Source organism: Podarcis pityusensis (genome assembly GCF_964106645.2).
Source record: "Podarcis pityusensis genome assembly, chromosome: 4".
Taxonomy (NCBI): domain Eukaryota; kingdom Metazoa; phylum Chordata; class Lepidosauria; order Squamata; family Lacertidae; genus Podarcis; species Podarcis pityusensis.
This window is the reverse complement of record NC_138027.1, coordinates 47,614,444-47,630,714: the sequence shown is the minus strand read 5'-3', so window position 1 is coordinate 47,630,714 and position 16,271 is coordinate 47,614,444. Positions and strand designations below refer to the sequence as shown.

At 40.1% G+C, this 16,271-nt stretch overlaps 1 protein-coding gene across 3 annotated transcripts in view; it reads right to left on the bottom strand.

Moving 5' to 3' along the window:
• Window positions 1-16,271, bottom strand: part of USP25 (ubiquitin specific peptidase 25) — a 58,049-nt gene that overhangs the window by 20,331 nt on the left and 21,447 nt on the right. For all 3 annotated transcript variants that reach the window (XM_081004348.1, XM_081004347.1, XM_081004349.1), the window contains exons 5-13: window positions 15,160-15,322; window positions 9,073-9,159; window positions 7,720-7,857; window positions 6,491-6,567; window positions 5,681-5,754; window positions 4,775-4,923; window positions 2,682-2,809; window positions 1,043-1,138; window positions 125-286 (exon numbers count right to left, since the gene is read on the bottom strand). In XM_081004348.1, coding sequence (XP_080860474.1) covers window positions 125-286; window positions 1,043-1,138; window positions 2,682-2,809; window positions 4,775-4,923; window positions 5,681-5,754; window positions 6,491-6,567; window positions 7,720-7,857; window positions 9,073-9,159; window positions 15,160-15,322 — 1,074 coding nt within the window. The remainder of the gene's footprint in view (window positions 1-124; window positions 287-1,042; window positions 1,139-2,681; window positions 2,810-4,774; window positions 4,924-5,680; window positions 5,755-6,490; window positions 6,568-7,719; window positions 7,858-9,072; window positions 9,160-15,159; window positions 15,323-16,271) is intronic.

Here is a 16,271-nt window from a genome sequence, read left to right as displayed (position 1 = left end):
AGAAGCATAAATAAATAATTTCAAGTATTTTAAAAAAATAGTTATTTGGTCATTAATTGATTAATTAACTTCAGCTAAGCAAATCATAATTAGAAAGACTGAACACATGTGATGCATTTTTTACCTTGGTATTGCCTGTGTCGACAAAGTACCACTAGGGAGAGCACTAGTATTAAGATCCTCAATAGGAGACGTACAAACTGGCTTACTTGATGCAAACTCCAGAGCATACTGTAGGACATCTACCAGGGGAAATCTCTTAGGACCGGAACCGTAGCTTAAATATCTGCCAAAACATATTAATACCCTCATTACATGCTCAAATATCTCCAAAACACATGCTTCATATTCTACATTTACAGTGTAACTGTAGGAAAGAGTTTTAAGTTATTTCATCTGCTACGGATGACTTGCAGCTTGCACAGGGTTAGGTTCTGCACACTGTGCGTAAAGCTGCACTTGCATATAGCTAGAATGACCCCAGAATTGCCCTTTTGTGACTATTACTACCTTTCTGGAGCAGGTGGGCCAAGTGGACCTTGCGGATGGAGAGGTTCAAAGCTCTTTCTGTGAGGGAAAACCCTGGTGCGAAAAGAGCTTTTAGGCTCTCTGCCTTGCAAGGGTCTAATTTGGGTGATTGTGTGCTGGCCGGCCACCAAGTGTATATAGTGTTTTGAGAGTAATTCTGGCTGATTTTTATGCCAGCAAACTCTTCTGTCTACCATGGTTGCAATAGGCCTGGACCACTTGGAAGTCAGTGCACACAAATACCTATGCATCCTATAGAATGTTGAGACAGATTGGACAGTTATCTGACTTGGTATAACACAGTTTCCTGTGGTTTCACCACTATGGGGAAAAACCAATTTCAATAAAAGACCACTTTACCTATTTCTTATGACTCTAGAAAAAAGTAGAATAAAATAAAGGCAAAATGAAAGAAATTCTGGGGAAATAATAATATAAGGGCAAAACAGGTTCCAATTTGTACATCAGAAATTTATCATTACTATTAATATCAAAATTTTAAAAAACATATTACCGTTCTAGTCTCTGCTGCAATATTGTGAGGTATTCTTTAAGCCTTTTTATTTCTTCCCGCTTTATTCGTGTAATTTCTCTGTTTTTGTGCATATATCTGTCAACAGAGGACAAATTTCTCAGTGTTTCATTTCAGTAACAGGAGCACATAGCATCTGAACACTTTCTTGTAATAATTTAACAATATTTTGATATTACAGACTTTCATAGAAAGATATTCAATACTGTTTTCTTGTTGCCTGAATAACAGGTAAATACATCAACTGGCTACTGATCATGAAAAAAAGTTATGTACACATACAGATACAGTATATATTTCTAAACTATTTTCCATTGTCAGATTCTAACTTAATTGTCTAGAACTGTTATTGGAAAGTGAATTTTTAAAAACTTTAGGAAGCTCCCTCCTTCCCCTGGCATTAGGAATGTTACCACAAGCCACAATCCTATTCACACTGACCTGGGAGTAAACCTTATTGTACTCATTGTGGCTTATTTCCAAGCACCTATTGCAGAGAATTGTGCTATGACCTACCGTTCTATTTTATCCTGAAGTTTCAAGATAGCTAACGATACTGCTTAATTCTACCAAGTGTAGAGAGATGCAGAGTAGACAATAGAGTCAGAACCATCATCCGCCTGTCATCATCTACTATACCTTATCTGAAGAAGATATCACAACTATTTCATGACGTGCATATTTTGGGTGAGCCTCGAGGTCAGTGGACATAATGGGTCTTTCCCTGTCTCTCCCCATTCTCTGATACCCTTCGCAATTATTTTCTGGAATGTCCCAACCCTCTGGGGAAGATTTGGGGAAGGCAAGGTCTAAAGGGGGTAGAAAGGAAGGGGAAGTCCCACTGTGTCTGCTTGTGTGACGCTGAGTCTTGCCCTGAGGCTCACCCTGAGTGTAGCTAAGTCTTGTTAGGTAAGCCAGATGCCACAATTTGGTATCACCAGCCTCTATCTTGAGCACCAGCTTCCTGTACCTTGAATCTATTTGTTCCCCTGAGGCACACAGCTTGTGCTGAAGTGAATCAGAAAGTTTTATGAATTCAAGTCTAACAGCGATATTAACAGTGCAAGCAATGTAATTAAAAGCCACAGCAGACGTAGGATGAACATCTTTGTATTAATGGCAACATATTTACAATATTCATCTATTTGTAGATGAAGAAATATATTACTGCCATAAAAAACCTGTTATAAAAACATTAAATGCCATATTTGAGAACAAAATATGAGTTAAAGCTCACACTCGGGAAAAGAAAACAATATAAATGTTTTCACCTCACTGATTCTGGAAGTGCATTTTATTATATAGCTGATATTCAGCCTTATTCATTGAATATATTCAACTCCTGGAATTACAAAGTCTCAAAGCAGTGGCTTTGGTTCACATATACAGTGTAACCCTATGGACAATTATCCGTGGGAAGCTCCACTGGTCACAACAGGATTTAGTTCTGACAAAACATGCATAGGATTGACTTCTATCATTTCCTACGGGGAGCTGTAAAAAACTTTTCATTGGGTAGAAACTAAAAAGTTAACATGTCAGATAATTGGCTGCTACTATCTACACATTATAATTATTGTCCGTTATCTTTTGCAATATACTATTACATAAGCTTCTGTACCTGTCTAGGTATAGAACTTGAGGGAATTCTAATTTGTTGTGTATCTTCTCTGGTCTTCCCAAAGCCTGGTTGAATTCAAATCTTGAAAGCTCAAAGGTTAAGACAGGAGGAAGTTCAGTAAACCAGTGCTGAGGAAAAAACAAAACACAAAAAGAGTTAAGGAATATGCCTTTCGACTCGAATTATTAAAGTGTGGGGGGGGGAGGTATTTTAGGGAATAAATCAAAGTAAACTTTCCATGGTGCATCTTTTACAGTTGTATATCTAAAAAATAAATAAAATATTTACTTTAGGACAAACAAGGTATATATATTATCAGGTTCCAGTATAATGCCAAGAGGTCTGTTCAGCATATGCTGAAAACAAGGCAGTTCTGGGGGATCATAAAGATCTATAGAAATTGAAACCACACAAGTTGAGTTACATTAAGGCTTGTGTACCCACTACATCAACCACTGAGACAAACACGCTGCTGTTAGGCTTTCTTCTAAAATAGTCTCTTTCTTTCTCGCCTTCTTCAAACTAAGAATTTTTTTAGGGCTCACTTTATAAGCACTATAATAGTGTGATCACTACATTTGCATTTAATTAAATGTTTTCCTTTAATTTAAAATCTGATGGCATCTTGTATTTGCTGGCAACTGGTAACTGTACAGCAATGTATTCCAACATCATAATTACTTTCTTTTTAAAGTTTATTTACTACCACTGATAATTCTGTGAACTGAGATGTAGTGCAAAAAATTAAGTTGATTAAAATCCAAAAATAGCTTATTTTCCTATATGAAAATTTGGAAAAGCATTGCACACTATCTTTGCTGTATTCATGTATTTAATCCAAACTACTGACCTTGGCATATAATAATCAAAATGTGTCAGATGCATATAATTTTGTAGTGTCTGCTTTTCTAGAAAATGAACAGATCTGTTCTCTTTATTCCAACTCACTAGGCTGAACTTTGCATTGAGAAACTCTTTGGGAAAGATGTTATCCTAGAACCTTAGAGAAGATCAGGACAAAAAATAAAAAAAAATGAAAAACACAAAATGATGTTATCTACAAAGAAAGCCCAATAGTTCTGGAAAGATTTCTAGACATACCTGAGAAATAACCTCCTATTCACAAGGAAAACTCATTTTATAAAACTGATTCTCACATCTTCTCCAAGTAGGAAAGCTTTATAAGTACAAGGTTGAGTGAGAAGATACAATTATTATGTTTTTAGCTTCCTTCATTAAAAGTGGAAGTTTTCTCCATTCCATTTTAAAATGCCAGAATTTGGTTTTGTAGCAAAGAATTGTATCTTCTAAAACTTAAAAGTCAAGTGCAAGAGATGTTTCTTCATCTGAATACATGCAAAGTAGTGAAATCTTTACCCAAACTCTGCCTTGCTGTCAATTTGACACAAATTCTAAAAGTTTAGAATGTTTAGGCCCATATATTAACAGGACATAAATCCACCATCTGCAAGGCATAAATGTATGAACACCCCTAGATAGCCAACGATCCAGTCCTGTTTTCTCATACTGTTGACAAGTGGAAGATCCTGTTACACACCAGAAATATTTACTCTCATATTTCTACCAGGGCAATATGGAATTTTTGCGGTGTAAGAACCACTACCTGAAGATGATACTCTAAGTCCATAGTAAAGAATAAGCTGTATTTCCTTCCTCCTAGATAGGAGATGTATTGCATAATTTAATTGACATAGTCTGATGCAATGAATCACTCAAGCATAAAGTTTACTGGGTTGCCAAGAGCAAGCATAATCTAAATCCAGATCACCTTTCCAGTTCTGTGGCAAAAGATAAACCGTAGAACCAGTTGGAATGTAATTTTAGATCAACACATTTATTGAAATAATTCAAATGATTCCAGCTACACGTTTCCTCTCTTGAGCTACCATGTCTAAATATTTTCCGAACTGGTGGTTATCCAAAAAATATCTGAGATGAAAGTGGGCAAGTCTTATCAGCGTAAATAAATGACCTGCCAAAATGACTTGCATTTGTGCCATCTATATTTTCAACTAGGTCAGCTTCATGGAAACGGTTACCAATGTCTCTAGAAGTCTAAGCATATCACTCACCTCCTGGCCGGACTTCCCAGAATTTTCTGAGTGCAAGGATTCAATTTCCCCTTCTATCATGGCAGCTTCTAGGCACTCATGTAGATCTTTGAAGCCATTAACCTGAAGTGGGTACTGGCCAAACATCTCTGTATTTTCAAATTTCTTCCCTTATCAGAAGAAGGAGGAGTTAAGATTTCAACAACGAACATTTATCATCAAATATACTATGAAGATGCATTTAATTTCATAGCAGCTCTTAGATAAAGCTGATTATAAAACTAACTCACTTATCTGCATGCTATGTGAAATGTCTGCTGTGAGCTATGCAGCAGGAGGTTGTGCTATGGAAAGTGGAAAAGCAAGTAGGTGTCCTTTCTCCTTTTCATCCCCCTAAAACACCCCGATACTGTACAGAGAGGAGCAGCACATTTAAGCCTTACAGCACACCTCCCCTCAACCCTAATCACTTCCCACCTTTTCCAGGTTACTTACTCCAAGTGGTTAGGGTTGAGCAGGCCAATTTCCTCTTCCTCTTCTCCCCGACTCCAGTCCCCCACCCGCAGCAGCCCACTATTGTTACATCATGAAGCCCCATATATGGGAGGACTTCCCCAATGATCTCAAGTGGCAAGGGTAGCTCTGGAGGTATGGGAGAATGTTGGCAAAACTACCCAGCACTGATACTAAGCTTGATGCCTTGTAAACAGATGTACCACCTTTTAGCTTTTAGTTTCCACTAGATTCTGCCAAACAAAATTCTGCTGCACTTACACACCATTATCTGGAGTATTTAGAATGTTTCCCCAAGATTTTCACTTCACTGCTTCTACACACAGAGAGACTTGTACGCACTATTTTCGTTCATCAGTAACATTTTGATTAGAGAGAAGATAACTTAAGACTGTTCCCACTCAAGAGCAGTACCTTCAAGAACTCCAACTGCTAGAAACCGCCCATAAAACAGCTCTACCATCGGGTTCTTTGGCTTTTCTCCATCCCTAAAAATACAATGATTAAAAAAAAAAAACACACACACAGGAATTACAAGAGTAATCTGCTTCAAGAAAATATAAAAAGTCTGCATTCAGCAGAGCCAACACTTATTTTATTGACCCTATTTTATTGACCCATATGCTTTTAAAAGAACCAGGAGAATGTGAGGTGTGTGTTTTTTTACAAAATTTATTGTTATTAATTTATTTGATGTGTATCCTGATTTTTCAAGCAGAGTCCACATAGTGGCTGATATTAATAAATTACAACAGCTTCACTATAGATATTGCACTTAAAGCAAGCAAAAAGCCAAAATGTACACATGGAGGATGCACAGTTCCTGTAAACACAGGGAAGCAGAACAAGGGACAATGCCAAGCTGACCCAGGGGCTGGTGGGTGATGGTTCTTTCCCCATTTCCTCCCTCTACCCCCAGCTCTGTCACAGGGCAGTTCTTCACATGGCTGACTTGTGGGGAGGGGGCAAAAAGAAAATAGGTGATATCATCTTTGATTGCCCTCCTCTCTCTCTCTCATTTGATATTAGATGGCTACTGTAATCATATTTAATCAGTATTGCCACTATTGGAAATGATTTTTATTTATTTTTCTAAGAATAAATGAGAAGCACATTTAGATTCCCGAGGGTGAATTTTTGAGCAAAGTCCTTCTACTCCAAGGAACAAAACTTGTCCTACAGGAAATCAGAAGACACTGCTGGTTTCTTAAAATGACTACTTACTGTTCCTCTTCAGCTTTTATTTGGAAGGCATCCTCTAACCAGTCTAATAACTTGTGTGTGAATTCACTGACATCTTGCTGTTGAGAGAGTAAACAAATGCACATTCAAATCTACTAGTCAAGAAAATATTCTATCCATCAGCTATGATACTTGTAGATATTAATTCTCCTATGGCTAATATAATGGGAAGCTCACTGCATTGAGTGAACTGCTGTGCAAACACAGGACAGGGGTGGGTCCAAATACCTTACAAAGGGCTTTTGGCTACTAAGCAGTATTAAAGTAATTGGCATTTTCCCATACTAACTTACTTTTCAACAGCTTATTGATTTTTTTAAAAAATATATTTTTTTGGTAAACTGCTGCGATTTACAATCAAGTGGTATGTAATATTTTATTAAATAAATAAATGAACTGTAAAGGGTAGCAATCAGCATTGAGATTATTTTTACAAATCAAGCTATACATACATTTTCTGAAATAAATGAATATATAAATAGAACAGTCCTACTCAGAGTATGCCCATTTAAGTTAATGGAAATTGCAAACTTAGGTTCATTCATTTCAATGGGTCTACTCTGAGTAGGTTTGGTTGAATATAGCCTGAAGAATCAGATTCAATTCCACTACTATATTGCAAACTGATATTTTGCTTTACAAATTTAGCTCTGTAGGCAGAAATAATAGCCTGCTGCAACCGTTATTGACTTCTCAATCTTCTGTAGGGCTGTGTCTATTAAGAGTGAAACCATAGCAGCTTCAGTGAATAGCAAACACAGTGCCAGTCCTTCAGATGCACTTATAGCATGGCAAGATGGTTTCTGTTACCTATTTCCTAGAGATTCCATTATTCTAACATAAGCCAAGATAAATACCAATTTATATAAATGAGGGACTTCAGCAGTTGAATAACTGAACTTCTATCCTTGGTACAGATGTGCATCAAGTAAGAAAATGTTACTTGGTTTTAAAATGTTATGCTTACTATTTGAAAACCCAGAACATAAAATTGAAATAAAATTAAAAAGTGTATATGGAGTCCAGGATGTATTAATAGGTGCAAAGACCGTGCAATTATCAGAATACTGCATAATATCTGATCACAGCAGGTAAGTGTGGTTTGTCTCATGGTGAAGTAGCAGAAATTGCAATGCCATGTTTGTATGCTTGGTTCAACTATAATTTATATGGTTATTTCTATTCAAAATAAGATAGAGTATTAACATTACCTGCTGAGAGTCATTAGATTTGAATGCATCTTTCAGGATTTCCACAGCTCTTGATGGATCAACATATTTTCTTTTTGAGCCAAAAAGAAGTGCAAATAAGTATCTTAGCTCACGCATAAAAGGCAAATTTCTATTTTCCTGTGTACAAAATAAACAAACAATTATGAGGTTGGTTTTTTTATACTTCATATTGCCACATTATAATTTATAAATTACTGCTGCATAAATAAACTACCAAGAACGCTTTTCTGCAATAGCAATCATAACCTTGTCTCTCAAAAAACAACTAAACATACAGTTTGGGGGGGAAACAGCTCAATGAATGACTACTACTACCAAAAATCCAATGACAGTTGTACCGTTTTAAGACAGGAAAAATACTTCTTATTTCCCTGCCTCAATTCCATTCCACAGAAAGGGGACTAATGGCCTAGATAAACCAAGGAATCAGTTATACTAGTGTCAAATGATAAATTCTAGTCCTCTGCCATAGGGCAAATCCCTATCTTCCCTTTAACCATCCCACTATTCCCATGCATTAAATAGGTAATAGTTACACAGATATTGATATCTTGAAGCCCTGGAAATGTCACCAGTGATCTGCACAGCATGTCACCACAAGTCACCAGAAGAGATGGAAATGAAAATGAAGACTTCTCTCAACCCCTGAAGCTCAATTCTATTATCTGCAGCTGGTGTCCAAAGCTAGTTTTACTTGCTTGCCTTTAAATGCAAAGTAAAATGCGCTTTGCTGAAAGTCTGCAGCATTATCAAGAACTTAATGCCTCTCTGCAGGCCTTAGAATGTACTAAACACACACACACACCCCTGCCTCCTTCCCTACAGACCTCTTGGGCATTAAGATTGTAGTTCTAAGAAGGGTGTAGTTCTAAGAAGATCAGGAGGTGGCAACCTGGGAGAGGACATTCTCTATGGCAGTCCCTCCCCACAGATGTGCATCAGGCATCTTCATTATGCTGTCTTTGTTGTAAGCTGAAGATGTACTCCTTTACGCTGGCCTTTGACAACCAAGATAATTATAGATTAGGTCCCACCATATTCTCATGGCTGTAATTTGTTTTAACTGATTTCAGTAATGCATTTTTGAATTGTTGTAAACCACACTGAGGTCTCACAGTTAAGGGCAGGTAAGAAAACTAATAAATAATAGTTTCCATTGGCTGCAGCAGAACCTTGGTGCTCATGTTGTACGCTGCTGAATATGACCCTTTCCACACAATTCTTTCAATACCACATCTGAATTTTCCCAAACTAGGGCAAAACACAGTGGGGTATTCTGCATTAGGAAAAGCATTATGTTAGTCTATTGGTAATGTATATTTCTACTTATACCTTTTGGTTTCGGGGCAGATCTTGAGCGCCGGCAGGAGGACTATAATTCAAGACTAGCCTTCGGAATTCCAGCAGATTAAATAACGACTGAAAAAGAAAAGGCATTTTATATAACCTTTTAAAATTGCAGATCATTTAATGTGTTTGGTATTTACACTTTAACATACTTAAAAATACAGCAGAAGTACGGAACTGGTTTGTGGGTTGTAGCCCATATGGAGTGCCTTGTATGCTTTTTGCTTTATTCTGAAAAGCTTTGTGGAGAAATCACTTTTCTTTAACTGTATTTTCAGAGAGTTTTTTTCTTAAAAGGAATGGATGAAGGTATTCAAAATGTGGAATGTAAATGGTTCATATAAACAATACATGCTTTCTCCGGGAACTGTAAGATAGCCAGTATCAGAATGTGCAGGTTGCTGACAAGAGTTAACCAACAGTAGATTTTGACTTGTCCAGTTAAGAGATCCTGTCTCATCCTGTTGGAGTACAGCTGTGGACATGAGGAGGGGGAATCCTACCCATATTTTAAAAGACAGTTGGAGGGCACTCCAAATGCAGCTTCAACATACCCTCTGGTCATGTACTATGCTTAACAATTCCCATATGACCAAGCTCTTCAGAATATTTAACATATCAAACCTTAAGTATTGTTCCTTTTTTTTCTGAACACATTTATACAAGCTCCCAGCTTTTCAAAACTAATTTCAAATTGTCTCACTGTTCTGGTTTGAGATTGCTGCTTTCTGCCAAGTCTACACTGACATCAAGTGCCATGGTAACAAGCTATACATAAAAACCTTAACTAATAGCAGCTTCCTAGCAACACACCAGTTGTAGCTCAGAGCGGGGGGGGGGGGGTCCATTATGGGGGGGGCAGGAAAGTAATTTAAAGAAGTTAGACATACAACTCAAACACCTGCAAGTTTACCAAGAACCAAATCACGCTTTGCCCAAGTGCACTCACTCTTGGGTAATTGTGCAAAGGACAGCAGCCTTAAAGGCATCTGAATTAAGTGGCAGCAATACTCAGGGCCACTTCAAATGTTACAAACTCTTGCAGTTCTCCCTCTTGCACCTTCTACCATTGCACAGAGTGCTGGACTGACTGGCTGAGAACCAAATGGTTTCTGAATCTCGATTTGGGTCAATTCTACAAATAGCATTTTAGATACTACTGAAGAAGCAAGGTGAAAAAAGGCCTAAGCTGCTCATGCTTCTTCCTTGTTTGGGGGGTTATAATGGATTCAGGGATGCCACACACAAAAGAGCCAATGGCAATGTAACATTTGGCATCAATACTACTGCTGCTGGCTGAATCATACTTAGCTTTCACAAAAAGTATGGCATTAAAGGGAAGAGCACACACCACACAAAAAGCACACTCTACAATATGTTACAGCTGAGACGGTGGGAAAGCTTCATGGGAGCCTATGCACTGCTTAAAAGGGTGGCAAATGATTAGAAAAGAACCAAGGAGATTCATGCCAGATATTTTTATCTTCTGATTAATGAAGACGTTTATGCTGTTAACTGAAGATATGTTACTGTTATTGATTTTAGAACTATGCAGAACAAAAAAAGGATGAAAGGTAAGTACTAGAAAAAATAAAGGGCTAAATAAATCTCGGGATATAGATGTTATATTCTACAAACTTTAAAAAGCAGATTTTGTTATGGCTTTGAGTGGGGGTCTTGGGGTCTTCATATTTAGTATTGCTCATTATAGATGCACTGCTGAAATATATTTTAAAAATCACCTTCAGTGCTGAAGCTAGCATGCATGGAAGTTGCATATAAGTTTCCAGAAAATATTGTATCCACACAGAGATTTGTGTTACCACACGCTCTAACAGAATGTTCAAAACAACTTTCCTTTTCTGGCAGATGATACTGACGGAACAAAAACAAACTTTTGGCTTAAGATGCAAGTGGTAGAAACCAAAGAAATGATCCATAAAAAGATAACATCAATATAGCTAAACTTTCATTAGGACTAGTTTTGAAAGGGAAATTTGCAACAGCAGCGTAAGATTTGTTTTCGTTTCACCGTAGTACTATACCACACAGCACGTCATTGATTAATGAAAGCAACATTACACATTGTTGACCTCTTATGAAAATGTGTCAGATTTCAAAAGACCCCTAGGGAAAGCATGAAATATTGCCCCACAGTGGATGCAATCTAAGGAGCCTATCAATCCTGTGGTTAAATAAATACTGTAGTAGGTAATGTCCAAATTTATCCCACATGAAGTCAACGAGGATGGTAACTTGAAACATAATCTGATCTGGTTGTCAAACAAAACAGATAAACTTAAGAATCTGTATTTCTGTCACTACAAAATTGTAATGTATCAAACCTAGCATTTTGATAGCAATTTTAAGGCAATCGTTTTATTTCAAATTTGTACCATGTATGTGGTAGATAGCAGCCAATATAATATGACTAAGAGGTATAAAGTTGCATATGGGTGGCATTAATATGAGATCACAAGACTAAGGTCAGTTTTCAAGCCTCTTGACGAGATTAAATTTCCACTACTTGGACATGCATAACTACTGGAAATGTGGTCTATTGTAAGCATGAGGGAAAACTAGGATTTGAAAAGTTCATTCGTCCTTCTCTATTTGATTGGCATAACACCATCACAGAGGAGAAGAAAAGGACTACATAAAGGCAAAAAGGATCACCCAAATGTCTAGAAGGACATACTCCAGCACACACTGTGGTTTTATCACAGTGTTTCATGGAATTGTAGAATTGGAAAGGACCCTGAGGATCATCTAGTTCAACCCCCTGCAATGCAGGAAAATGCAGCTGTCCCTTACAGGGATCGAACCTGCAGCTTTGGCTCCATGCTGTGTGTCATAAAACTTGTATTGTTCCAGGGGCCTTCCTAGTGTCTATACAGGAGTGCCACATGCGTTTCACAAAGCAACTAAGTCAAGCCACAGTTTGGATGAAGCCAAACTAATTCACTGACTTACTCATTTTAATGCTCGATGTTTTATTATGGTTTTATATACGCTGTAAGCCGTCCAGAGAGGCTAAGGAAACCCAGCCAGATAGACGGGGTATTATTATTATTATTAATCATCATCATCATCATCATTATTATTGCATGCTTATCTTCTTAATAGCCAAGATTTCTTTAGCATAAATCCCATACTCTAGTGGCAATTCTAATGACAAATTGATTTTGTTAAGTGTAGATAATACTGAACATTTTCTGCTGCTTCGTCTTATGTGTGGGGCTTAGTGTGGGGCTCCGAGGTGAGCTTGGCTGTCTGGCTGGTGTACCGGCCACCTAGCGCACCAGCAGCCACCCTGTCAGGCCTGCTGGAGGCGGTGGCCGGCTGGGCCTTGGAGTTCCCTAACCTATTGGTATTGGGGGACTTCAACATCCATGCCGATGCCACTCCCTCCTCACAGGCTCTGGACCTGGTGTCTTCCATGGCGACACTAGGGCTCTCCCAGTTTGTTTCGGGCCCCACACATCAAGCAGGCCACACGCTGGATTTGATCTTTGGCGTCGGTATAGATGTGATCATGTTTCCTTCGATGAAGGTGCCATGGTCTGATCACTATGCTCTGAAAGCCAGGATTGACGTTCCACCCCCACCCTGCTTAGGTGGTGAGCCGATTTGGGCTCGCCCGCGGAGGCTGATGGACCCTGATAGATTCCGTCAAGCCTTGCGGGACCTTTCTCCCCCTGGCGACTCATTGACTGAGCTTGTTGAGAGCTGGAATACCCAGCTCCTGGCAGCCATCAATGAGATCGCACCTAAGCGCCCTCTGCGACCCCGCAGAAACCGGGCTCCCTGGTTTACTGAGGAGCTCCGGAAAATGAAGCGGGACCTCAGACGGCTAGAGCGAGTATGGCGGGGTGCCCGTGACGGAGCCTCAAGAACATCTTATAGGGTTTTTATGAAAACCTACGAGATGGCAGTGAAGGCCGCTAAGAAGTCCTACTTCTCGGCCTCCATTGCATCCGCTAGCTCTCGCCCGGCACAATTATTTAGTATAATTCGGTCTTTAACGTCCCTCGAAGGACAGCCAAATTTAAATAACAATTCGACACACAGCTGTGAGGCATTTGCGAGCTTTTTTGTGGAGAAGGTCCTGTCGCTCCGCCATGACCTCCCTGCCAATTTGGATACAATAAAGGAACTGGAGGCCCCTCGACTGTCCTCGGGTCCATTATTGGACCACTTTGACCGGATATCCCCAGCCGATGTGGACAGACTCCTCCGAGCTGGAAAGCCCACCACTTGTCCTCTCGACCCGTGCCCGTCTTGGCTGATTAGAGCGTGTCCAGACGAGGTGCGGGCCCCCCTGGGGGATATCATCAATTTGTCCCTTGGCACCGGGACATTCCCAGGGGAACTGAAGGAGGCAGTGGTGCGTCCGCTCTTAAAGAAATCATCATTAGATCCCTTAGATCTATCCAATTACCGCCCAGTTTCGAATCTTCCATTCCTGGGTAAGGTGATTGAGAGAGCGGTTGCTGAACAGCTTGGTAGGTTTCTGGATGAAACATCGGCTCTGGATCCATTCCAGTCCGGTTTCCGCGCTGGTCATGGGACCGAGACAGCTCTGGTCACCCTAACAGATGATCTCCGCAGGCAGCTGGATCGAGGTGGGTCGGGGCTGCTGATTCTTCTAGACCTGTCAGCAGCCTTCGACATGGTCGATCACGAACTCCTGGACCACCGCCTTGCCGACGTGGGGATCCAGGGCACAGTCCTTCAATGGCTGCGCTCGTTTCTCTCTGGTCGGGGACAGAGGGTGGCGCTTGGGGGGGAACTGTCATCCCGCCACTCCTTGGTGTGTGGAGTGCCCCAGGGTGCGATACTCTCCCCGATGCTTTTTAACATCTTTATGCGCCCCCTCGCCCAGCTTGTCCGGAGTTTTGGGCTGGGCTGCCATCAGTATGCTGATGACACCCAACTCTATCTGTTGATGGATGGCCATCCTGACTCGGCCCCAGATACACTGATCAGATGCTTGGAAGCTGTGGCTGGATGGTTACGTGGGAGCCGGTTGAAGTTAAATCCTTCGAAGACAGAGGTCCTCTGGCTGGGACGGGACGATATGGGATTGAGGGGGCAACTCCCATCTCTTGCGGGGGTGCAATTAGTGCCAGCACCGTCCGTTAAGAGTTTGGGTGTAATCTTCGATACCTCCCTCTCCATGGAGGCGCAGATTGCAGCTATAACAAAGGCGGCATTTTTTCATCTCCGCCAAGCTAAGCAGTTGGCTCCTTACCTCTCTCGCCCTGACCTAGCCACTGTGATCCACGCGACGGTCACCTCCAGACTGGATTATTGTAACTCGCTCTACGTGGGGCTGCCCCTGAGACTGACCCAGAAACTCCAGCGGGTGCAGAATGCCGCAGCGAGACTCCTTACGGGGTCTTCGCTGCGGGATCACATTCATCCGGTGCTATACCAGCTGCACTGGCTCCCGGTGGAGTACAGGATCAGGTTTAAGGTGCTGGTTTTAACCTTCAAAGCCCTATACGGCCTAGGACCCTCGTATCTACGGGACCGCCTCTCCTGGTATGCCCCACAGAGGAACTTACGGTCCTCAAATAAAAACATATTGAAGGTCCCAGGCCACAGAGAGGTTAGGTTGGCCTCAACCAGAGCCAGGGCTTTTTCGGCTGCGGCTCCAACCTGGTGGAACGCTCTGTCACAAGAGACAAGGGCCCTGCAGGACTTGACATCTTTCCGCAGGGCCTGCAAGACAGAGCTGTTCCACCAGGCCTTTGGTCAGGGCGCAGCCTGACTCCCTCCTTTGGCAATCTTTACAATACTTTAGTTTATGGTTGCCATCAATTTTGATTTTAATTAATTCTTATGATGTTTTTATACTGCTGCACTATTTTAGTGTTGTTAGCCGCCCTGAGCCCGGCTTCGGCTGGGGAGGGCGGGATATAAATAAAATTTATTATTATTATTATTATTATGTTCCTGCACAGCATGTTCTTTGTGTGTTAAATGAGTTACTTGTATCTCCGGTATATATAGGTGCTGAGTACATACCATGGTTCAATTTTTTACTTAAGTGTATAAATCCTCTACCTGTATAACTGCACTGAACCAGCATGTATTGCCAACGTTTTTCAATCCCACCGGGCAATTATCCTGACGTTTTCTATCATACGGATTCGGAGAGTCACTCCACACTTCCGGATGTGTCCTTTTCAAACTTGCTTTGTTTTCTGCTATGCTGGCTTCTAAAACTCTTAGAAATCAATGGAAATAATGAGAAAATGGAAAGTAAGCAACAATATATCAAGATCATGTCATTACGGGAAACACAACAGCGCAGAAACTTAGGATACATCAGTACAGATTTTTCCAACAAATAATGATTATGCAACTGGGCTTATATTGAGCAATTTTATTTATTTATTTATTATTAATTAAATTTCTATACATCATCTGATCTGCATGCATGTGTTCTGTGTGCAAGAATGTGGGCTGGCCACACCCACTGCTATCAAGTGGCCCCTGGAAGGTTAGCCAAGGGTGAATGAGGCCCTTATGAAATAATAAATTTGTTGGCCTTTAAACTGCAATAAGACTTTCTTGTTAAAGTTGCTATCTAGTGGCATATAGGCTTAACACAACTACCGCCTCTCTTTTTTGAAAAATGAAAGTATTCAAGTATACTTAAAAAACAATTTTTGATTTGAACCAAAACATTGTATTTCTACAATATTTAGACCAATCTCCATGTTATAAAGCTTGAATTAAACCTTCTCTAATAAAGAATCATGAAGGAAAATTGTGTTAACATGTTATAAGGAGATACCACCACTGCTTTGTAAACTGCTGTGAGGATTTTTTCGTTTTTACATACAAGTGGCATATATATTTTATAAAATAAATAAAACTATAAAATGTGATGGTGACAACCTGGTTTACTTTGACTTTAAAACTAGCACATAGCTCCCTACCATAGGATTACCATAACATATAGTTGCAAGATGAATTTTCCAAACCCTACGTTCCTTTTCATAGAACTTACTTCTTCTCTAGAATACCATCTAGTGTCCATTAAGAAAATAGACAATAGAATTCCCAAGAGGTACACATGAGCACTCAGGAAGCATACTTTAAAATCCCAAGACAAGGCAAGTCCTAGTTGAATACTACTTACTTGGAACGAAGATACAAAGGACATCCAG